Consider the following 25,332-nt stretch of genomic DNA (forward strand, 5'->3'; position numbering starts at 1 on the left):
TAAGTCTCTTCTGTGCTTCATCTGAGCTCCCTTAAGCACGTCCGCTGTTCACTGTTTCATATTCAAGTTTCCGTCCTCTGGCATTTCTCTTTAGTTGGTCTGCTGCACTGTTTACTCTCGGCTTCTTCCTCTTTCTGGTTTCCTGCCTTCCCCAGATGGGCTCTTTTTCTATGTTGCTTCAGAGGGGCTTAGGTTTCATTGTTGGAGCATCATAAGTGGGAGCGGTCTCAAGAGAAGAGAAAGGCAAAACAGCCTCTACACCAGTAGACGGGCAGGGCAGGCCAGCCACCAGCCCTGCTGAGGCCTAGGAGAAAGGCTGCCGACTCTCAGGTCTCCTTACATCTCCCAGACTCAGAGACAGGGAGGTAACAGTCCCCTAGCTCATTCCCATTCTTCCCATTAGGGGAGTCCATGGATCTCTACCAAGCCAAGCTCTTTTTCTGGATCTGCCATTCGTATCCTCACTCTGAGGATCTTGATTAGCCCTTGAGGACCAAGTCCTGGGTCAGCTCTCCCTGAAAGAGCTCCCACAGAGCTGAGGCCTCACTTGCTTCTAAGTGTTCATCACATCCAGGGGTCATTTGGCTCAAGAGTGGCAGACACAAGTTGAAATTAGTAACAGAGGGATAGGGAGATTTCACCTTCCCAAAACCCTCTATGAAAACTCCTAGTTACAGATTAATCCTAAAAACATTCAAATCTTGGCAAAGAAGTCAACGCTTTAAAAAGCCTCTGTGAGGTCTAAACATCTGTGGGTTGTATCATGTTCAACTACTGCCCTAAATGTTAAGTTCTGTGAAATAAGGTAGATCATAATGTTAGTTGGATTTTAAAGGATATTGACTAGATGGATGAGTCTCAAATTATGTTTTATAAAAGCAGTCAGACAAAAGAAAGTACATACTATATGATTCCATTCATATAAAATTACAGGAAATACAAACTACTGTAGGGACAGAAAGCAGATGAGTGATTGCCTGGGGACCAGGGAATCAGGTTTAAGTGGATTATAAAAGGGTGGAAGAAAGCTTTTGGAGGTGATGGAAATGTTCATTATCTTAAACATAATAACTGTTATAGGAGTGTCATGTTAAAGCTCAAACTGCATACCTTAAATACATGCAGTTTATTTTATTCCAATTATACATCAATAAAACTTCAAAAGAAGCACTGACTGGGAAAATATTTGTCATACTAAGGGTTGATGTTCCTAGATATAAAGAATGTCTAAAAATAAAAAAGAACAATAGGTAAGGGAAATGAACAGAAAGTTACTGAACATTTTTGAGTTTGAAATTTTCCATAAGGAAAAACAATAGCATTTTGAAAACATAATAAAACACTGTCCCTCATCCTCATATAATATACAATACAGTAGAAGAGATAAAATATAATTTAAAAAAATCAAAGCACATGCAAAGCATATTTGAGAGGTGATGGATACTGAATGATAGAATAATCAAAGCTGGGGTAGAGGATTAGGCAAGTCACCTAGGAGGAAATGAGCATGAGCCTGTTCTTGAGGTGATGTGAGTTTGTGCAATTTTTAAATGGCAGACAGGCAGTAGAAAGGGCTTCCCTAGTGGCTTAGTGGTAAAGAAGCTGCCTGCCAGTGCAGGAGATGCATTCAAACCCTGGGTCAGGAAGACCCTCTGGAGAAGGAAATGGCAACCCTCTCCAGGATCCTTGCCTGGGAAATCCCATAGACAGAGGAGCCTCGCAGGCCACAGGGTCACAAGAGTCAGACACGACTGAAGCAACTTAGCACTCATGCACTCTCTTGTTGTTTAGAACTATGGGATTCTCCGGGCAAGAATACTGGAGAGGGTTGCCATTTCCTTCTCCAGGGGATCTTCCCAACCCAGAGACTAAACCTTCATTTCTTATGTCTTCTGCCTTGGCAGGTGGGTTCAGAAAGAAGAAAATAACTCAAATGAAGAGAAATATATGGACAAAGGCAATGTGGCGGTGGAAGGATGAAGACAGCTTTTGAAAAGGATTTGACAGGTTCACCATTTCTAATACAACTACGGAAATCGCTAGTCATGAAAAGCTTATATGAAGCAGAGTAAAGAACACAACGGAAAGGAAATGAGATACAATTCAGTGTATGAGGATTCAAAATGATCAATATAAATTATGCTATTTAGGAACTATATCAATCTTGGTCATGTCTATGCTCTACCTTTGTTAGTATTTTTCTTTAAACAGACTTGTGTTTTTAGCTTTATTCTAAGTAATAAGATCCTTCAAACGGAATATTACAATTATTTCTAGCACACTAAAATAAATGCATCCTTCATACCTTTAGCAGCATGTTTATTCTTGAAGTTATATAAAAGTGTAATTCTTTCACTTACTCCATATGCCCATTTTCCCCCGTTAGTCTTTAAGGCTCCATTCCCATGTCACTGATAAAGTGCATTTCCCTCAAAAGTTAAGGAGTAGAGGACCATTAAAAGACCATTAGGTTGAGCCAAATTCCTAGCATGCCCATATCTCTCAATTTTTAGCATCATCTGAAAGAATATCCTACATTTGGAAATACTCTATGCCAAATAAAAAAGCAATCCAACACAAAAAAAGTTAGAAGCTACAAGTAACTTTCAACTAATTTTGAGAAATCCACAAAGACAAAAAGAAACAGAATCTAAGAAGAATTAGTAACTACTGAAAAAGTAGACCAGACAACTTTAGAAAACATAATATGTTTTAACACGTGTTTAAAGCAGAGAGACTGTGGTGTGATGAAAAGAAAAACGGCTTTAAAGTCACAGAGACCTTACTTTGAATTTCACATCTATCACTTAAATGAACTATTTAATTTCTTGGCACTTCACTTTCCTCATCTCTAAAATGGTGATAACTGTTCCTTGCCCTGGTGATTGTGAGGATTAAATAAGCCAATATTCACAAAGGGCCTGGCATATATTAGGTGCTGTACAAAATTAAATCAGTTCTACTCTGGTTTATTTCCTGTGGGGCAAAAGTAGCAGAGCACACAGCTGGTACATTAAACAAGGAAAATCTGGGGAGCAAGATTCTAAAAAAAAAAAAAAAAAAAAAAAAGTCAGTGATAAATTGTGAATCACTAAATTGTATGCCTATAACATATAATATTGTACATCAACTATACTTCAACCAAAAAACCCTCAATATACAAAAAAAGGGTGATAACAGTAGTGAAATGGGGAATCAAAGTGTTGGTAACTTTCACTGTCTGAGTATAACATGAATATGACCAAGAAGGGTTAATGATTTAAACAAAGTTTTAAGATGTACAGAGCTAAAGCAGTCAGTCTCAAATTTGTTTTCTTGTATTAAGGTCTTAAGAGTATGTAAAAAAACATGGTGAAAAGAACGATATTTCAGGGAGGTGTTAGTCTTTCTGACAATGAATATTGGTGGGAGGCAGGGAGGCAGAAAAACATGCCTTATGAAGCTGAGTTTAAAAATAAACTTTTGACACTGAGATTTTAAAACATGCAGGTCTGAATCTGTTAGTTGGGTTGATATAAAATCCCATGTGAATAGTTAAAAAGCTTTTAAATATTTACTACAGAAAAGATTTTATCAATACAAGGAAGCTCTTTAGTTGTCTATTTTAACGCTAGTCAGTAAAAAGACAGTCGTATCATCTACCTTAGAACATAAGCAGAACTAATGTTTAGGTTACAATCTAACATTTTGAGGGTTCTTAATAAAATTTAAACTCCACTTAGCTCATGCAATTTGGGTTACTCAGAGTTAATGTTTGAAGATGCTCTTCAATACCAATAAAGATTTTCTTCCTTGGAGAAGGAAATGGCAGCAACCCACTCCAATATTCTTGCCTGGAGAATCTCATGGACAGAGGAGCCTGGAGGGCTACAGTCCACAGGGTTGCACAGAATCAGACACGACTGAAGCAACTTAGCATACATGCACATCCTTAATACTTATCTCTTCTGGGACCAACCCATCTTACAGTTCCTTTCCTTTCTCTTTTCCTCTCTGCCTTCTTGCCCTCTTTCCTTTTGTTTCTTCCTCTCTCCTTTCTTAAAAAAAAAAACAAAAAAGATTTCCTTCTTTCCTGTTATGAGTTCATTTCTGAAAATCTCCTTAGAAATCTTCCAATCTCCTATCTGTATCAACTGAACACAACTTCTGATGTTGAAATCTTCCCAATCCATAGACATTGTAAGATCTGATAAGGGAATTTCCTGGCGGTCTAGTGGTTAAATTTGCACTTTCACTGTGGAGGCCCAGGTTTAATCCCTGGTCTGGGAACTAAGAACCCACATGCCTCACGATGTGGCAGGAAAAAAATAAATCTGATGAGCGAGGGAGAAGATCTGAAACAAATATTTCATTTCATGGAAATACTTTAACTTGCAAAGCAATTATCCTTCAGTAAATGAATAAATGCAACATTTATACCTGATTCAGTAAGTGCAACAAACAGTAAAACTGTTTTACTGTTCCTATAAAAAATTTTACAGATTTCATAATGTTTACATCAAACTCTGTGACCCATACACATTTCAGATATTAAACAACTTTCTCTTGTTTTTCAAAAGCTAGGACTTGGTACCATGGTAAGATGGGAAGCACATAAAATTTATCAATTTTGAACACAGGCTCTGTTACTACTCAGCAGGTAACTTTAGGCAAGTTGCTCATGGTCAACAAGCTCAGTTTCATTACCTTTAAAAAGACAGTAGCACCCACTGTCCCACCGAGTGGGGACAGGCTGAAGCTGGTTAACACTTCACCAAGCAGCCCCACCCTTTTACCAGCATCCAATGTGCGAGCTATGTTACATGTCTATTTCCCACCTGCTTGCTCTACCCCCTTCCTCATTCCTTCTGTCTCTACTGCTGTAATCTCATCAAGACCTCCCTTCAAGAATCAGTGTGCCAACTGCTATATTTAAAATGGATAACCAACAGAGACACCCTATATAGCACAGGGAACTCTGCTAAATAGTTATGTGGCAGCCTGGATGGGAGGGAAGTTTCAGGGAAAATGGATACATATATATGTATAACTGAGTCCCTTTGCTGGTCACCTGAAATTATCATAATATTGTTAATCAGCTATACTCCAATACAAAATAAAAGTTTAGGGAAAAAAAAAAGATTGTTAAAATAGGATCAGTATGTCCTGTCTTCTGAGATACCTGTCTGGGGTCCCCTCCAGGCAATATTATACTCTTCTCCAGAATTTGCTATCCAAAGTGGTTAATTTTGCTCTTGTTAAACCACTAGTCACGATATAGAAAGTAATCAGTAGCTCTTATTTCTGAGTGCTGTGTCACACATGTGTTAAGTGCTTTATGTTCATTTTCCCATTAATTCACAACCACCCTGTGAAGTAAACAGTACTGTTATTCCCTTTATCAATGAGTAAAATAAAAAAAGTTAAATCACTTGCCCAAAGTCAGTCAAGCAATAATTAACAGAAATTATCACCACTCCTAATTAGTAATAATTAGTAGGACTGGGATTCAAAGCCAGGTAACTGGGTCGAGAGCCATTCTGTTGCCTTTGGTGGAGAACTTATACTTCCTTCACCTTTGTAGCCTTAGGAAAAAAGCACAACATCTGGCATGAACATGTGCTTAAGCAAATTTTAAAAAAAAAAGGCAAAAAACAAGTCTGTACACTGAATTGTCTATTGTGTGCAATTCACCTGGACGTGGAGGTACAATATTATTCAAGATCTTTACTCTCAAGGAACCTAGAGGCAGGGTATTTGGGAGAGAGGCAAGTGAACAGATGATTACAATCCAGAGTGTGATACATGCTATTTCTGTGGAAAGCCTCAGAGAAAACATAAAGAGGGCACCTAAGCTGGACCAGAGAGAAGGAATCCAGAAAGCTGTTAGGTAAGCCCGAGTTTCTGCCTTTCCCTTCAAAACCAAATTAAGTAGGGTTTTACTAGACTGGCATGGAGAAGGCAATGGCACCCCACTCCAGTACTCTTGCCTGGAAACTCCCATGGACGGAGGAGCCTGGTAGGCTGCAGTCCATGGGGTCGCTGAGAGTTGGACAGGACTCAGTGACTTCACTTTCATGCATTGGAGAAGGAAATGGCAACCCACTCCAGTGTTCTTGCCTGGAGCATCCCAGGGACGGCGGAGCCTTGGTGGGCTGCCGTCTATGGGGTCGCACAGAGTCGGACACGACTGAAGCGACTTAGCAGCAGCAGTAGCAGACTGGCATTCTAGTAGTTGGCATGGGAGAGATGAATGTACTACTGTTTTTTAATTAAAGTACAGTTGACTTATGAATTGTATGTTCAGTTTGTAACATTGTACAGGAGGTGGTGATCAAAACCATCCTCAAGAAATGCAAAAAAGACAAAACAGTTGTCTGAGGAGGCCTTACAGATAGCTGAGAAAAGAAGAGAAGCAAAAGGCAAAGAAGAAAAGGAAAGATAGATATATCCATCTGAATGCAGAGTTCCAAAGAATAGCAAGGAGAGATAAGAAAGCCTTCTTCAGCGACCAATGCAAAGAAATAAAGGAAAACAACAGAATGGGAAAGACTAGAGATCTCTTCAAGAAAAATTAGAGATACCAAGGGAACACTTCATGCAAAGATGGGCTCAATAAAGGACAGAAACGGTATGGACCTAACAGAAGCAGAAGATGTTAAGAAGAGGTGGCAAGAATACACAGAAGTCCATACAAAAAGTATCTTCATGACCCAGATAACCACGATGGTGTGATCATTCACCTAGAGCCACACATTAGGGAGTGTGAACTCAAGTCGGCCTTAGGAAGCACTACTGCGAACAAAGCTAGAGGAAGTGATGGAATTCCAGCTGAGCTATTTCTAATTCTAAAAGATGATGCTGTGAAAGTGCTGCACCCAATATGCCAGCAAATCTGGAAAATTCCTCAATGGCAACAGGACTGGGAGAAGCCAGTTTTCATTCCAATCCCAAAGAAAGGCAAGGCCAAAGAATGTTCAAACTACCGCACAATCGCACTCATCTCACACACTAGCAAAATAATGCTCAAAATTCTCCAACCCAGGCTTCAACGGTACATGAACTGTGAGCTTCCAGACGTTCAAGCTGGATTTAGAAAAGGCAGAGGAATCAGAGATCAAATTGCCAACATTTGTTGGATTGTAGAAAAAGCAAGAGAGTTCCAGAAAAACACATACTTTTGCTTTACTGACTACGCCAAAGCCTTTGACTGTGTGGATCACAACAAACTGGAAAATTCTTTAAGAGATGGGAATACCAGATCACCTGATTTGCCTCCTGACAAATCAGTATGCAAGTCAAGAAGCAACTGTTAGAACTGGACATGGAACAACAGACTGGTTCCAAATCGGGAAAGGAATATGTCAAGGCTGTATATTGTCACCCTGCTTATTTAACTTATATGCAGAACACGTCATGAGAAATGCTGGGCTGGGTGAAACACAAGCTGGAATTGCCAGGAGACACATCAATAACCTCATAGGCAGATGACACCACCCTAATGGCAGAAAGTGAAGAAGAACTAAAGAGCCTCTTGATCAAAGTAAGAGAGGAGAGTGAAAAGGCTGGCTTAAAATTCAACATTCAAAAAACGAAGATCATGGCATCTGATCTGATCACTTCATGGCAAATAGATGGGGCAACAATGGAAACAGTGACAGACTTTATGTTCTTGGGCTCCTAAATCACTGCAGATGGTGACTGCAGCCATGAAATTAAAAGACGCTTGCTCCTTGGAAGAAATCTATGACCAATCTAGAAACAATATTAGAAAGAAGAGACATTACTTTGCCAACAAAGGTCTGTATAGTCAAAGGTATGGTTTTTCCAGTGGTCACGTATGGATGTGAGAGCTGGACTATAAAGAAAGCTGAGTGCTGAAGAATTGATGCTTTTGAACTGTGGTGTTGGAGAAGACTCTTGAGAATCCCTTGGACTGCAAGGAGATAAAACCAGTCAATCCTGAAGGAAATCAGTCCTGAATACTCATTGGAAGGACTGATGCTGAAGCTGAAGCTCCAATACTTTGGCCACCTGATGTGAAGAACTGACTCACTGGAAAAGGCCCTGATGCTGGGAAAGATTGAGGGCAAGACGAGCAGAAGGGGACAGAGGATAAGATGGTTGGATGGCATCACTGACTCAATGCACATGAGCTTGGGCAAACTCTGGGAGATAGTGAAGGACAGGGAAGCCTGGCATTTTGCAGTTCATGGGGTTGCAAAGAGTCAGACACGACTGAGCAACTGAACTAAACAGACTTACAATATTACATTAGTTTCAGGTATACTGTACAACAGTTATTTGATATTTTTATACATTACAAAAGGATCACCACAATGTACTTTTTAAAATTAGTTTAGTGTTCCCTGGTGGTCCAATGGTTAAGAACTTGCCTTGCAATGCAGGGGACACCAGTTCAATCTCTGGTAGTGAGAATCCCCCATGTTGCAAAACAACTAGTACTATGTGCCACAACTACTGAGCTTGCACGCCTGCAGCCTGTGATTCACAAGAGAAGCCACCGCAGTGAGAAGCCCGTGCAATGCAACAAAGAGCAGCCTCAGCTCATCACAACTGGAGAAAGCCCAAGTGCAGCAACAGAGACCCACCACAGTTCAAAAATAAAATAAACATTTTTCAAAAATTAGGTTATGTTTACAATTATCTATTCTATTTTATCTCAAATTATCTGTCTAGTTCAAATACATCTCATGTTCTAAAAAACACATTTTAAAGGACGATCTGCTTTCCAAATATGTTCAGTTTATATGATGGTACATCATATTTTTCTCTCCTCATAGACAAATAAGGGAAAAAAACTCCATAAAAAAAAGTGACTACTTACCTAACTGGCTAGTATGAGAAGCGCTTGCAATAAAATCACAATCAATTTAGGATTTTAACTCAGAAGAACAAGGGGCTGTAACTTATCATATGTCAAGCAATTGCTCTGCAACCACTATCTTCCTCAACAATGCTTTTCACCTAAGCAAAAAAAAAAACTTTTGAGGTTTTTCCCATATATGTTTCCTTCCTTTTTTCCCTCTAATTTAATCCTAAAATAAAAATAAACACAATTTAGAAAATGTATTTCCATCAGTTGTTCACTTACCAAACAACAGTTCATTCAAGTGGATATATTCTGAACTGTCACGAAAAATGCCAAAATAAATAGCCTTATTAAATTCAATTTAGATTATATCTGTCACTTCTTCCTTGTCCAAAGCAATTACTACAGAAGAAAATAAATTAAGCCTAGTAATACTATTTATTACAAATGTTGGTTGCTATAAAAATGTTTCACCAGTTTTCTAGGTGGTTACTAATAGACTAAATGATTTCTACCCTGTTCTAATCTGAATAAAGTAGATTTCTTCCAACATTATGGAACCAGTAAAGACGAAATAATAGAGTAAAATAAGTAAATACAATAAAATAGTAAAACCAAATACAATAAAATTGAGCAGGAGTGAAAAATGCACTTCTTTGCATTTTGTGGGATTATGAGAGGACAGCAAAAACAAAAGCTTAAAAAGGATTAAAATCTAAGGGCAGCAAGCATAAACAACAAAGGAAGCGCAGCTTCAAATACACACAGTCCCAAAAGAGAACCTAAATTCTTTGACCGAGAGTTTTGGAGAATCAGGTTTAAGTACAATGTAGGTTAACCTTACTTTCTTTTTTTTAAAATTGAAGTATAGTTGATTTATGATGTTGTGTTATATCTTCAGCTATACAACATGATTCAGTTATGTATTTTTATATGTATTCTTTTCCCTTACAGGCTATTACAAAACACTGTGTAAGTTCTCTTTGCTACACAGTAACTCCCTGTTGAGGTTAAATAACCTTAATTTCAACTTATCACCCTATTTGTTTAGCCAAATGAAAAATACCCCAGGGGAAAAAAAAAAAATAACCTGGAGGAAAAAGAGTTTCCATAAAATCTTCTTTCTTATCTTCCCCTAGTAAATTCTCTAAAATGAAAAGATAAACAAATGGAGCTTTATTGTGATAAGCCTTATCTTTAAGTTAGAGATTCTTAAAAATTCATGAATGCTTGGTAGGACAGGAGAGAGTCAACAGCAGTTACAGCAACGAATTCTGATGTGTTACTTGCTAGCGGAAAATTAGAATCACGGAATCAAAAGGAATTTTAAGAGACTTTTATTCCCTTTGCTTTTATTCACAGACTAGAGAAATTTTTGAATATTTATGAAAGTTACAGACTTAAAATATAAAGGGCTTCAAACTATGGCTGTATTTAATATCATAATATTAACTCAGATTTTAACAGCATGTTAAAAATTCAAAGCCACAATTCCCACAGCAAGTGTAATTGTTACCATTTAGAGAAAATAATAGGAATAATCACATTCATCAAATTTATTAAACCCGAAGCTATGCTAGTCACAACTGACCTACTGTACTTTTGTTCTTTCATTCAAGAATGCTTAGACGATTTACTATTGAACTACTCTTTAACTGGTAAAAACTGAGGCAAAATACTGAAGAACTTGAGAAGTACAAGTGCAAAGTCCACTGTACAAAACTGCTGAACCATGCTCCCTGTTGATGTACTTTTTAAACTGAGCAAAAGATGAATTCTAAATTCCACATAAATTGCCTCTATCTGTGCCTTTCTTTCTGCTTGAAAACACTTTTCATACACGAGTACTGGTTCAGTTTCACCTGTAGGTAATGAACACAGAACTCATTGTGCAGAAAAACAAACCAGAATGTGAAAAAAGTTATCAGATATACAAAGGACTGAAACAGCTGACTGAAAAACACTTGAACCACAATACTTTTCCTCCACTCTTAACGAGGCATCTTGAATATTTTAGTTACTGTTTCTTTCTTGAGACCTCCAGTTTTCCTAAGCTCCCTAGCTGAGTACTCACCTGGTCCGTCTGAATGCTGAATCGGGGCTTTTATTTCTGCTGCACTGGGTTCCCCCTCCTGGGAGCCGGAAGCTGCTGCCCCCTCCTCTGTATCCTCTACTTTAGTCACCGTGAAGTGGGGCATTGTCACAGTCAGGAACGTGCGCTCCCCCTGTGTTTGCTTCCTTCCAGTCTACCTTCGCTGCCTGTCACTTCCTTGCGGTGCCCCTTTCTGACTGATCACTGCCCACGGGAGACCCAGGCAGGGAATCGGGAAGTACTTTCAGTTCACGTGACCTACAGCCCTAAGGGAGGGGAACCTGGAAAACCCGCCTTCCAAGGTGGTGTTTACCACTCACTTAAAAGGATTAAGCATTCCACCTATTGCTTATTTGTTATTAAACTGTGAGAATCACAAGAATGGTTTAGGCTGTTTTCCCAGAGAAGCCAAGGGCTGGAGAGTGGGAAGAATGCTTGAAACTCTGTCCATTGTGTATGCACCCTCTTGTTTCTTTAAGTTATTTGCACATCGAGATCTCAACCTCTGCCCTCACATCTCACAGGACAAAGACTAGGGAACAATTCATTAAAGACTGGTACTACATCAATTTAGAAAGTCAACTATCTGTAAGTTTCTGTTGTTGCTTTATTTCAAAGCATATTGAAAACAGTTATGCAAGTCAATGTTTTTTCTTATCTTTCAGATGAGAACATTCATTCAACAAATATTTAATGAATACCTATGTATTTTAGATAAGGCATAGTTCAAGATGTTGTAGGGTATACAAGGACACCCAAGAAGAGACATTAACTTTCCTGAAAGTCCAAATTTGTTTAAAAGAGCTAAATATTTTTAATGAGAAAAGTTAAGCATTTTTTGTTTTGTACAGAGAGTTTAAACATTGTGTTTTAAAGAAAAAACAATCCAAGAAAATCCCTGATGGAGAGGTGTATAGTTCCTTCAGCACACACTTAACATACTTTTGATATATTTTATCAGATAATTGTGTTCTCATTTGATGACTTTAACGGAGTATGAGGCCCTATCTGAGCAGTCTAACACAGGAGTTCAGTAACTTGAGTGAAAGTGAAGTCGCTGAGCCGTGTCCGACTCTTTTCGACCCCGTGGACTATAGCCCACCAGGCTCCTCCGTCCATGGGATTCTCCAGGCAAGAATACTGGAGTGGGTTGCCATTTCCTTCTCCAGGGGATCTTCCCCACCCAGGGATCAAACCCAGGTCTCCCGTGCACTGCAGGCAGACGCTTTAACCTCTGAGCTTTGAGCTCTGTGCTAATTTCCATGTTAATGATGTAATAGGAGGATTTCGTTGTTAGTAACACCTGACAAGCAAGACTGCACTAAATTTAAAAGAGAACAGTGATGGTTTATAACCCTCATTTATTCTAATATACACCACTTCCAAAAGAGAACAAAGCTGATAGCTGTTAAAGACCTACTTGTACACTGCACTGCACTAGAAACTTTTCATTAGGATCTCATTTAATCATCACAAAAACAGAAACATTAGGCTAAGAACTTGCCCAAAGTCACAAAGCTTGTAAATGGTGAAGTCCAAATTAAAAATCCCCAATACCTTTGATGGTAGTCAGCATAGAGGTTTCACAGAAAAGAAACTCTGGGAGATGTTAAAACTACTGATGCCTGAGTCCCATCCCAGATATTCTGATATAACTGCTCTGGAGTAGAACCTGGGCAACAGGACTTTGAAAAGCTCCCCCCAAATGGTTCTAACAGGCAGCCAAGGCTGAAAATCACTGTAAGAAAAAAAAAAAAAAGAAGGCTTTGTAGCTACTGAGATTTTTTTCTCTGAGAGAAGCGAAGTCAGTCAGGTGTGGTAGTACCCTTGGTGATTTTTCCATATTAACCACTTGGGTAGCTACTCAACTAATTTACTCAAAGGTACTTAAAACAACTGCCAGACTATCAAAGATTTCCATATTATATTCTAGGTTTCAAATTTATTAATACTTTAGTGTCACTAGATATTTCCAATGGGATCTTACCTTTTCATATTTATTTTATAAAAAGAGTTGAATTGTACCTAATTTTTTATAGTCAATGGACAGAAACAATTACTTGTGTTTATAAATCTACGTGTAGCTTGTACATATAACCCTATGTACAAATGTTATCCTGTCACCTCTCCCCTCTAAAAAATACCCCAAACCTAACAAGTAGGAAGGTAACAAATATCTGTCAATCTACAATAGGTGTAATTTATTTACCAATTTAATGCTCTGGTAACCATAATGGTCAGCAAGTTTAAAATAGTTCTCTCCTAGACTGGACTGTAGGTAGTACAGTATAATAAAAAATTCAAGGCAAAGTTAAAGTAATACAGAAAAGGGTCGGGGGAGTGGCAAAGAAGAGATGTGTAAGTTCTGTACAGGAACAGTGGTTAGATAGAGAAGGTGGGATATAAGAAACAGCTATTTAAAGACCAACAAACTAAAACAATGAGGTATACCATTCCATAGGCTGCATGACAGACAAAACTGGGAAGATGGATAATACCAAGTTCGGGGGGGCTGCGGAACGGAAGGAACTTTCATACATTTTTAATGATGTGCAAACTGGTTCACCACTCTGGAAAAGGGTCTGGTACTTATCCTTATAATCCAACAATTGCACTTCTTAGTATTTACCACTTCTGAATTTATCCTGTCAATGAAAATATATTCCCACAGGAGGACTTATATAAGAATGTTCATAGCAGTTATTAACAATAGCCCGAAACTGGAAACCCAGCCCCAAACAGGAAGCCCACAGAAGAATGAGTAAATAAACTCTGATACATTCATACAAGGGATTACTACTCAGCTATAAAAAGGAATGAACCAGTGATACCTACAACAATAGGGATGAATCTCAAAAACATTATGCTAAGTTACAGAAGCCTTAAACAAAAGAATACATAATATATGAAACAACCAACAGGACAGTGCTGGCAAAAGTAATATGGTGGATAAAAAACAGACCGTGGTTGCCTCTGGAGGAATGGAAGTCGGGATTAACTGGGATGGAGCAAAAGAGAACTTCCCAGAGTGTTGGTAAGATTCTACATCTTGACATGGAGTTTAAGAGTTCCACACGTGTATTCATTTGTCAAAATTCAGTCAATCTTCACTTAAAAGTTGTGTATTTTGCTGTATGAAAAGTGTAACTTGAAAGAAAAAAAGCTGCAAACAGATAATGAATTCTACTTAATAGTATGTATCCTGAGGTATTGGGGGAAAATGAACTGATATCCACAATTTAGCTTAAAATGCATATAAATGGACAGACAAGTTGTGACAGGAAAAGTACAGTAAAATGTTAATGACAGATTCTGGGTGGTACGCATATGAGCGTTCACTATAAGTCTTTTAATTTTCTGTATGTTTGAAATTTTTTTATAACAAAATGTTGAAAAAATACAGTAAACTGACACCATTATGAAAACAAATAGGCAAGTCAAAGACTGGGAGAAAACATTCATAAAACATATGCCTGACAAAGGACTTGTGGTCTGAATATATAAAAATCCCCAAGAAAAGTGAAAGTGTTAGTCACTCAGTCATGACCGACTGTTTGTGACCCCATGGACCCCACCAGGCTCCTCTGTACACGGAATTCTCCAGGCAAGAATACTGGAGTGGGTTGCCATGCCCTTCTCTAGGGGATCTTCCCAACCCACTCAACAGTGACAAGACAACTCAACAGAAAATGAGCAAAAGATTCAAACAGACAATTCACAAAAGAAGCTATATACAAGGATAATAATAAGCAACTGAAAAAAACACTCAACACATTTGCACATCGGGAAATGCAAATTAAAATCACAATTAAAACTGCTGGCAAGGATGCAGAGCAAATGTTAATGGAAATGTTGACCACTTTGGAAGAAAGTCTGGTACTTTTAAAATAAATTAAACACATACCTACTTTATGACCCAGCAATTCCTCTTCTAGATATTTACCAAAGAGAAATAAAAGCTAAAATCATAAAAATTTTGAACAAGTATGTACTAGCAGCTTTATAACAGTTCAAACAGGAAACAGCCTAGTAGGTATCCATCACAAGATACACAACCTATAGTATATTCATACAATAGACTATTACCTAACAATAATCAGGAATGGATTACTGATACATTCAACAACAATATGAATGAATCTCAAAAACATTATAAATTATACATTACACATTAATTATATACATACTGAAGTGTTTAAGTGTGAAGCACACTGATGTCTGCAACTTACCCTTGAAATGATTCAAAAATAGATGGATCATTGGAAGGGATGAACATATGATAAAACAAATATAGCAAAATGCTAAGTGTAGCCTCCAGAGGACATGGTTATGAGTATTTATAATATAATCTTTCAACTTCTGTGTATGTGTGAAATTTGTCATAAAAAAGTGTTGGAAAAAAAACACAATGAACTAAACGAAGTTCACTGAAATCTAAAAAACTCTGGAACAAATCACTCATGGGTCAAATTTCAATTCACATAAAATTTAGGGAGTTGCATAAAAGCTTTTCCTGAACTTTGATTCTAGAGTTTTGAACACTGTTTGAAATGAGAGTCACCATGCAGGTCTGAAATATTTACATTTTTACATTAAAAAAAAAATCCAGGGGAGAACAGATCTGTGGTTGCCAGGGAGAAGAGTGAGGGAGGAAGGGATGGATTGGGAGTTTGGAGTTAGCAGATGCAAACTACTATATAGAGAATGGATAAACAACAAGGTCCTACTGCGTAGCACAGGGAACTATATTCAATATTCTGTAATGAACCATAATGGAAAAGAATATGCTACATAGCAGAAATTAACGCAACACTATAAATCAGCTATACATCAATACATTAAAAAAAAACCTACAGTTAAAAAAAAAACTATGGTATTTTCATGCAATAAGATACAAGGCCAAGCTAGGGCAAAAAGGGCATTTTAAAGAGCTAAATATTATACATGTTATATTTATTAGTTACTTTCACTAAGACACTTTTCTTGTGACTATGTTTTTTTTTTTTTTTTTCAAGAATCATGACCATTCTTTAAAAGAATGGCTCTATTTTGGGTAATATTTTGAAAGTACAATTTACCACTCTACCCTATTCTATTATTAATTTTTAATCATGGTTAACAATTCATGATAACTAGCATTTTATTTTATTCAACCCATTTATTAAAAAAAAAAAAAGACAAGTTAGCTTCAGTGAAGACACTGAAACAAGTGGAAGTCAATAGGAAATTACTTTCAACAGAAGGATTCTTTCAGTTTGTAATATTTTGTTAAATCCTATCATTAAACACTCAATTTTAGGGGCTTCCCTGGTGGTCCAGTGGTTACGAATCTACATGCCAGTGCAGGGTACATGGGTTCAATCCCTGGTCTGGGATGATCCCACATGCCAGAGGAGTAACTAAGGCTGTGCGCCACAACTACCGAGCCAGTGCTCCAAAGCCCATGCTCCCCAACAAGAGAAGCCACTGAAATGAGAAGCCCATGCACCACAATGAAGAGCAGTCACCTCTCACTGCAATTAGAGAAAGCCCACGTGCAGCAACAAATATCCAGCACAGCCAAAAACAAATAAATCTTAAAAAAAACCCACTCAACTTTAGAGCAAATCATATATGTATTTCCACTTAGTTTGAAGAAATTGAGAACAGTACTGTACAAAACCTATGCAAATTACACTGCAAATTATCTTTGGCAAAGGACTATTTTTCTTTAAATTGCCATTCATTATGGACAAAAAAAAGACCCATAAAAACATAAAATAAAAATTACTAGAAAATGAAATATACAAAACACAAATTCCAATTTTTATCGTTAGATTCAATATACATAAACTTACTCTAACAAATTGCTAAGCAAGTTCTAAAAACTTAATTTCTGAAATTATCTCCTCATATATATAAGGAAGACGTATCTGGTGGCTCAGATGGTAAAGCGTCTGTCTGCAATGCAGGAGACCCGGGTTTGATCCCTGGGTTGGGAAGATCCCTCGGAGAAGGAAATGGCAGCCCACTCCAGTATTCTTGCCTGGAAAATCCCATGGACGGCGGAGCCTGGTAGGCTACTGTCCATGGGGTCGCACAGAGTGGGACACGACTGAGCGACTTCACTTCATATGTAAGGAGGTTTATAAATAGCTCATGGTCCAGCACCATCTGCATACCTCACTCTGAATGGCTCTATTAGAGAATATTCTAAACATTTTATTAGAAGTCAATAGGGGTCACACAGAGTCGGACACGACTAAAGAAGCTTAGCAGGCAGTTCACTACTTAAATTTGAAAAGTATATAGAATCTCATTATACACAAATTTCCTATTTAACATACTCAGCGAAACCTTTTTCTCCTTCAAATACTGGGGCAATAAATATTAATTTAAAGTATAAAACTGATCACAAATTCTAAATTTTGCCTTACTATGTAGACAACTATACAAAGAATTAAATGAGTCAGTTACTTTGGTGAGGACCAACTATCATGGATAGTAAGGCATCAAAACTTCTAAATCTCAAAATTACATAAAATTGTCTATGAATGGATTTTTATAAAATGATATTTATAATGTATTTTGGGACTGATGACTGAAAGACAGTAAATACAAAAAAGACATTATTTTCTGATGGATTCGTAAAACTATAGGGTAAAGATAACAAAGAGTTCTCCAAATCAAAACATCAGAAGAATCTCATGCTTTACTGAGGCTGAAGGACTCATGCATTTATTCAATATGCCATATGCCAGGAAAGAGGAATGCAATGGAGAAGATGACACTGTTCCTGCCCTCAAGGAGCTGGCAGACTTATTATCCTATTAACTACATAATAACAAGCAATATAAAACCGGGAGTGTAACTTACAGAATCAATCTTGAGAGCACAACAGTACCACCTTGCCCAGTTTCTTCTGTAGGAACCTTAAGCTGTGAGTCTTCAATAAAGGAAAGAATAATGGTTGATGGCTAGTGCTAGTTTGAGAGCTATGCCATTCATTTTGGCTACTGATCCAAATACTAAAGAAGGTATTATCAAAAGCCTTTTAAGTACTTAGAGCCCTCAGCTTCTACTGTTATCTTTTTCAGAGTATTGCAATTCCCTATATAAGGTTGCTCATCCCAATGTCAATTGTAACCTACAAATGAGAGGCCCCCAAAATCAACTTAAGTATGAAAACATAACTACTCAGTAACTCAGATTTTCATTTCTGAGGCATGATACTTCATTCTTTCATTCTGAAATATGATCTATGGGCTTCTAGTCAATGCTACCAGTAGTACATAGAAAATAAAACTGATATTAAACATTATCAAAACTTAGGACATATTTCTAAAATATAAAAAAAGAAAAATGAAAACATAATCTGAAACAAAATTTCCTTGTTAATTTTTATGTCAGAGAACAAGTATTTTTTTTATAAATTATTGCTTCCTTTCGTCCCAGCAACAAAACTCAATTTTAAAATAGATCTACTGATGATGACAGGCACAGACTTATTGTTAACATTCAGTGGTCCAGTGAGAACCCACGAGTGTTGGAGGTTAATGCATAATGACAGATGATGCTTTGAGTGGATTTTTTTCCCTCTCATACAAACAAGTCTCTAATAAAAACACTTTATGTTTAAAAATAAATTAAATAGATCTATTGAGACAAGGGTTGAAACATGAATACTAATTAACTTTAGATGGCTTCCCTGGTGGCTCAGACAGTAAAGAACCTGCCTGTAACACAGGAGATCTGGATTTGATCCCTGGGTTGTGAAGATCACCTGGAGAAGTGAATGACAACCCACTCCAGTTTTCTTGCCTAGAGAATTCCACAGACAAGAGGAGCCTGGTGGACTACAGTCCATGGGGTCACAAAGAGTTGGACATGACTGAGCGACTAACACTTTCTTCACTTTCTTTTTTTTTTTAGATGGACTAATGTAACTAAATCAGTAAATCTTCATGTTAATTAAGCACTATTATAATGCCCTGGGGCCTCCCTTGTGGCTCAGCTGGTAAAGAATCTGCCCGCAATGCCGGAGATGGAGGTTCGATCCCTGGGTTGGGAAGATCCCCCGGAGAAGGGAAAGGCTACCCACTCCAGTATTCTGGCCTGAAGAATTTCATGGACTGTATAGTCCATGGGGTCGCAAAGAGTTGGACACAACTGAGCAACTTTCACTTTCATAATGTCCTAGGTATTTGAGATCATTTGTGTAAAAGAGAGTAAAAATGCATTTTTAGGCCAGATTTCTTGTTAAGGACATAGAACCTTAGGTTATTCAGAAAACATATCATTTTACTACATTAAAAAAAAAAATTTCCTTTCATGCCCACAATGTGAGGCAAAATAATTGCAAAAATATACATAGAACATAAAACTTGCATTTCCTCATACCTCTTCTACTCTATTACACATTTGCAGCTTAATAAATATTGCAGCAGAGCTGACCACTGTTGTTGGCCAGGCTTCCCTGTCCTTCACCATCTCTCAGAGTTTGCCCAAACTTATGTGCATTGAGTCGATGATGCCATCCAACCATCTTATCCTCTGTTCTCTTCTTCTCCTCCTGCCCTCAATCCTTCCCAACATCTGGGCCTTTTCCAATGAGTCAGTTCTTCATATCAGGTGGCCAAAGTATTGGAGCTTCAGCATCAGTCCTTCCAATGAATACTCAGGACTGATTTCCTTTAGGATGGACTGATTTGATCTCCTTGCAGTCCAAGGGGCTCTCAGGAGTCTTCTCCACCACCACAGTTCAAAGCATCAATTCTTCGGTGCTCAGCCTTCTTTATGATCCAACTCTCACATCCATACGTGACTACTGGAAAAACCATAGCTTTGACTAGATGGACCTTTGTTGGCAAAGTAATGTCTCTGCTTTTTAATGTGCTGTCTATGTTTGTCATAGCTTTTCTTCCAAGGAGCAAATGCCTTTTAATTTCATGGCTGCAGTCACCATTTGCAGTGATTTTGGAGCCCAAGAAAATAAAGTCTGTCACTGTTTCCATTGTCTCCCATCTATCTGCCATGAAGTGATGGGATCAGATGCCATGATCTTAAGTTTTTTGAATGCTGAATTTTAAGCCAGCTTTTTTACTCTCCTCTTTCATCTTCATCAAGAGGCTCTTTATTTGCTCTAAAGAGGAACCAGTGGTTAGGATTCCACCTGCCAATCTACTTCTGCTTCACTGACTACAGTAAAGCCTTTTACTGTGTGATCACGACAAACTGAATATCTTGCATGGATTTCTCAAGGCCATATAAATATAATAAGGCTTAGCTATGGAGCACCAAAAATACAAAGCAGAAGACTGTTATTTTACAGGAAATTTTAAAAAGAAAAAAACCATGGGATTTCCCTGGTGGTCCAGTGGTTAAGACTTCTTGCTCCCAATGCAAGGGGCATGAGGTCAATCCCTGGTCAAGGAACTAAGATCCCACATGTACCCAGCATGGCCAACTACTTTCCCTACCAGGAAAAAACAAAACCACCCAAAACAAAAACTAAAGTTAGGATTAAGACCTAAGTATATACCATTTCCTAACAACTTAATACTGCTTTTGTTTTCATTTTTCTATCCTGTCCAGATACAAAAATATAAATTTTCAGAAGAAGAAAAAAGCTTTAGTCCTTACATTTTTTCAGTTAAGAGACCCAGAGGTAACTTCAAATTTTCAACTTTTGCATAGCCTTTCAGATTGACTTATTTACAATATTGGTTTGATTCTGATATCTTGGTAACTGTTAAGTTCTACCTGTGATTTAAGTAGATTAAAATTTTTCAAAAGTAAGATGCACTTGAGAATCAGAAATGTTAAAAATTTGACAAATGAACACTTTAGCACTGAGCAAATACAGTAACAACATTTCCTATTAACCAAGACTGAACTTCTGCAGCTAAAGCAAGGTGCTGTGTGCGTGTGTGTGTGCTGTGTGCTCTGCAGCTTTGTGCTCATAACTTTATACACCATTGCAGGCACTCTTCAAGTGCACCAAAGCACGAATAACAAGGTTTTAATGGGGAATATCTTCTTCGGTTTTCCACTTACTTCTAAAATTTCATTAAAATACACTGTTTTACACAATCACAAAATAAAGTGCTTTCATAATTCCTATAATACAGCTCTCCAAATTTTCATATCTACTGCTAAGAAACACATCACTAAGAACTTAAAATACATAGAATGTGCATTACTCTGAGTCAACAGGCCCACCAGGTGAAGCTATGCAGCTTACATCAGGCCAAAAGGGCAAGGAGGGGGAGACTGAAATTCAATTTGCTCTTTTCCAGGGAAGCTTGCAAAGGTGGCCATTTTAGGTCTGGCTAGTCCAAAAGCATTTATTACACAGAGAAAGAAAAAAAAGAGCAGCTTCGATTCAAGTTTATAGCAAAATATCATCCTTCTAGGTCAGCACAAATTGCCTTAAAACATTCCTCTTATTTTAACAGCTTTAACACGGAAAAGCATGACTATATAAGATTCTTAGGTTCCCAGGCCCTCTTCCTTCTCTTCCATTCCCAGTACAGATAATAGCAAAGCAAAGTTTATGAAAATCCCTCAGAAATGCAAATCAAAACTGCAAATGAGGTATCACCTCACACCGGTCAGAATGGGCCTCATCAAAAAGTCTACAAACAATAAATGCTGGAGAGGGTGTGGAGTAACGCTCTTGCGCTGTTGGTGGGAATGTAAATTGATATAGCCACTGTGGAAGACAGTATGGCGATTCCTTAAAAAACTAGGAATAAAACCACCATATGACCCAGCAATCCCACTCCCAGGCATATACCCTGAGGAAACAAAAACTGAAAGAGACACATGTATCCCACTGTTCACTGCAGCACTATTTACAATAGCTAGAACATGGAAGCAACGAAGATGTCCACTGACAGATGAATGGATAAAGAAGTGGTACATATACACAATGGAATACTCAGCCATAAAAAGGAACACATTTGAGTCAGTTCTGATGAGGTGGATGAACCTAGAACCTATTATACAGAGTGAAGTGGGTCAGAAAGAGAAAGATAAATATTGTATTCTAATGCATATATACAGACTCTAAAAAAATAGTACTGAAGAATTTATTTACAGGGCAACAATGGAGAAACAGGCATAGAGAATAGACTTATGGACATGGAGAGAGGGGAGGAGAGGGTGAGATGTATGGAAAGAATAATATGGAAACAATATTACTATATGGAAAATAGATAGCTAACAGGAATTTGCTGTATGGTCCACGAAACTCAAACAGGGGTTCAGTATCAATCTAGAGGGGTAGAATGGGGCGGGAGATGGGAGGGAGATTCAAAAAGAGAATATATGTATATCTATGGCTGATTCATGTTGAGGTTTGACAGAAAGCAACAAAATTCTGTAAAGCAATTATCCTTCATAAAAAAAATAAATTAAAAAGAAAAAAGAAAAATAAACATGCCTTTGACAGGAAAAGAAAAAGGCCTCTGATGCAAAGAATTACTGAGGAGATAGGAGAGACCACCCAGGATAAAAGATGAGAAGTTGAAGTAATCACTCTTTCAGTCACTAATGTTTAATCAAATATCTAGAATATTCTAGGACAGACTCTATAAAACAAAGTCCTTTCTATTAAGTCTATTTCTGGATTTCAGTCCAACTTTTTAAAAGCTTGTATTACAGATGTTTTCAAATATACACAAAATCAGAGAAAACAGTAAGATGAATCCTCATGTACCTTTTACTCCAATTCAACAAATCATAAATGTTTGTCAGTCTTGTCTATCTCTCAAATTTTATTTTTTTGGTATGAGGGGAGGGTGGAGTACACGTCATTTCACCTGTTAATATGTCAATATGTACCTCTATAGATCAGGGCTTTACATTACCACAGTGCATAAATATGCCTAAGAAAATTCACAATAATTCCTTCATGTTGTTTAATATTAAGTGCATGGTCATGTTTCCCTGATTTTCTCAAGTCTTTTTACAGTTGTTTGTTCACATCAGTTCAGTTCAGTTCAGTCACTCAGTTGTGTCCAACTCTTTGTGATCCCATGAATCGCAGCACGTCAGGCCTCCCTGTCCATCACCAATTCCCGGAGTTCACTCACACTCGCGTCCATCGAGTCAATGATAGCATCCAGCCATCTCATCCTCGGTCGTCCCCTTCTCCTCCTGTCCCCAATCCCTCCCAGCATCAGAGTCTTTTCCAATGAGTCAACTCTTCGCATGAGGTGGCCAAAATACTGGAGTTTCAGCTTTAGCATCATTCTTTCCAAAGAAATCCCAGGGCTGATCTCCTTCAGAATGGACTGGTTGGATCTCCTTGCAGTCCAAGGGACTCTCAAGAGTCTTCTCCAACACCACAGTTCAAAAGCATCAATTCTTCGGTGCTCAGCCTTCTTCACAGTCCAACTCTCACATCCATACATGACTACTGGAAAAACCATAGCCTTGACTAGACGGACCTTAGTCGGCAAAGTAACGTCTCACATCGGGATCCAAAAAAAGTCCACACATGTATTTGGTTGATATTCTTTTTATCTGAAACAGCCTTTCCCCCTTTCCATCAACTCCTCTTTCACCCCATTCACTTATTTGTTGAAAATTCTAATTATTCAATAAAATTTGCCACACTCTGGATTTAGCTGATTGCTACTTGCGGTATAAAATATTGATAATACATTATACATTTAATCACTAACTGTGCAGTATTGAGACTTGGTCTATAACCAAAATGTTTCACACAAGTGATAATGAGAGACTGGTATGATTACTAATAACACAGAATTGGTGGGTCAGTAGAGTGGGCTTAATGTCCATGTGTGATGTAATGGTGCCAAGTGCAGATAAATATTTGTTAAGACCTATCAGCATTTAAGGAAAAGACTGCCAGGCCTTATCCACTTGGTGAATGTCTGTCTACTTACCCTTTGAAGCCCACCTATAGTAGGAAAATTCTTCACATGTATATTACATTAATCCCTCTTTCCTTTTGAGCTATGGTCCCCAACTCTGGCTGAAGAGCTTTTAAATATGATGGACAAAGAATGTTGCCTACCTGTATCAGTGAACAACGGCTGTTGAGGCCATCAAGACGTCAGTCATTGCAGTCACCCCCAATGGTGCACCTTGAGAGGATTCAAAATGGAGAAAACCAGGATACTGGCCCTAGACAGCTAAGGTGCATCTCAAAGGAATGATTTCAATAAGCCCAGAGTTTTGCATCTTATCATATATAGAAAAGCACTAAATTTGTTAACTTGAGATGTCTAGTTTTCCTTAACAAGCAGTAATCTTTTGATGTTTCAACTATTTGGTTTTTTGGCAAAAACTCCTATGTATCCTAGTTCCTCCATATTCTCCTCCTTTATAACAGTCCCTCAGGGCTTATTGAGAGGCTATCTTTAGGTTGAAGCCCTCAGTAAGTCTGTCAAATAAAATATAATTCTCAACTTTTAGGTTGTGCATTTTTTAAAAATTGACGTTATGCTCTGAAGATACAAAGACAATTTGGTGTCCCTGTCCTTAAGAACTTTACACCCTAACTGAAATAGGTACTATAGAAGTAGTCTGTGTAAGAGATGTAGGGACTTAAAGATCTGATCTATCTGGATTTGAGGCTGAATGAGACAAGGTGTCAGAGAGAGGTGACCCCATGAAGGAGGGGCTTATCTAAATTACTCTCACCTCTCTAGCAGCTAACAACCGTCAATAAAAATTTGGTGACAGCCAGCCTCAAAGTACACTTAGAGCTTCCTAACTCAACTTGCTTTTGTTTTTACTCCACCTCAGAAACCCACTCCCAAGGCTGTACACTAGGATCATACTGGAACTGCTCCACCTCTGAACACATCAAGCCCAACTTTCAAACATCTGATCACAGCCTTTAACCCTTCTACATCTTTCACTACCATTTTACCCGTCAAGTCCTCCAGTCTCTCAGTTCATCATTTTCCTTTACTGTATTTTTCTACTGTATTATTCTAAAATTTACTTTATTTTTCTCTTTTGTATTTTGATGTGCACTTCTCCTTCTACATTTATCATACAGCATTTTAATTTATACAAAATTTTGTTTGCTTTCTCTATTAGAGCATAACTTTCCTTAGAACAGTAATGGGATTCTTTTTCTCAGTCTGGCATCCTTCACACCCAGAACAGGTCTAGTCCATAATAATTGCTCAGTAAACACTGGTGCAAGCATTCTTGTCATTTTCACCACTATTTCTATGAGCTCTCCAAAGGCGGAACCTATATTTTACCTGAGTATTCAGTAGAATGGGGTTTGACCTATAATTTCTACTGGAGTGCCTCCTACATGGAGCCCCCAGGAGCATTTGTTGAATTGGAAAAGGTTGAAATGTTATTAGAGCCTGTACAAGACATATAAAGATATGTTCTCTGCTCTATCTTGGCATATTATTTTAGCAATCATTTAAGTTAACCAAATAGTTATGAG

At 37.9% G+C, this 25,332-nt stretch overlaps 1 protein-coding gene across 3 annotated transcripts in view; it reads right to left on the reverse strand.

The window, feature by feature from the left end:
• Positions 1-25,332, reverse strand: part of SLC12A6 (solute carrier family 12 member 6) — an 86,332-nt gene that overhangs the window by 56,775 nt on the left and 4,225 nt on the right. The window contains exon 1 of one of the 3 annotated variants that reach the window (XM_068965583.1): positions 10,887-11,010. The exons of the other annotated variants lie outside the window; for them this stretch is intronic. Within the exon in view, the coding sequence (XP_068821684.1) occupies positions 10,887-11,010 (124 nt within the window). Of the gene's footprint in view, positions 1-10,886; positions 11,011-25,332 lie in introns of those variants that run through there. 3 annotated transcript variants of the gene reach the window in all.

Source organism: Capricornis sumatraensis, chromosome 2 (genome assembly GCF_032405125.1).
Source record: "Capricornis sumatraensis isolate serow.1 chromosome 2, serow.2, whole genome shotgun sequence".
NCBI lineage: Eukaryota > Metazoa > Chordata > Mammalia > Artiodactyla > Bovidae > Capricornis > Capricornis sumatraensis.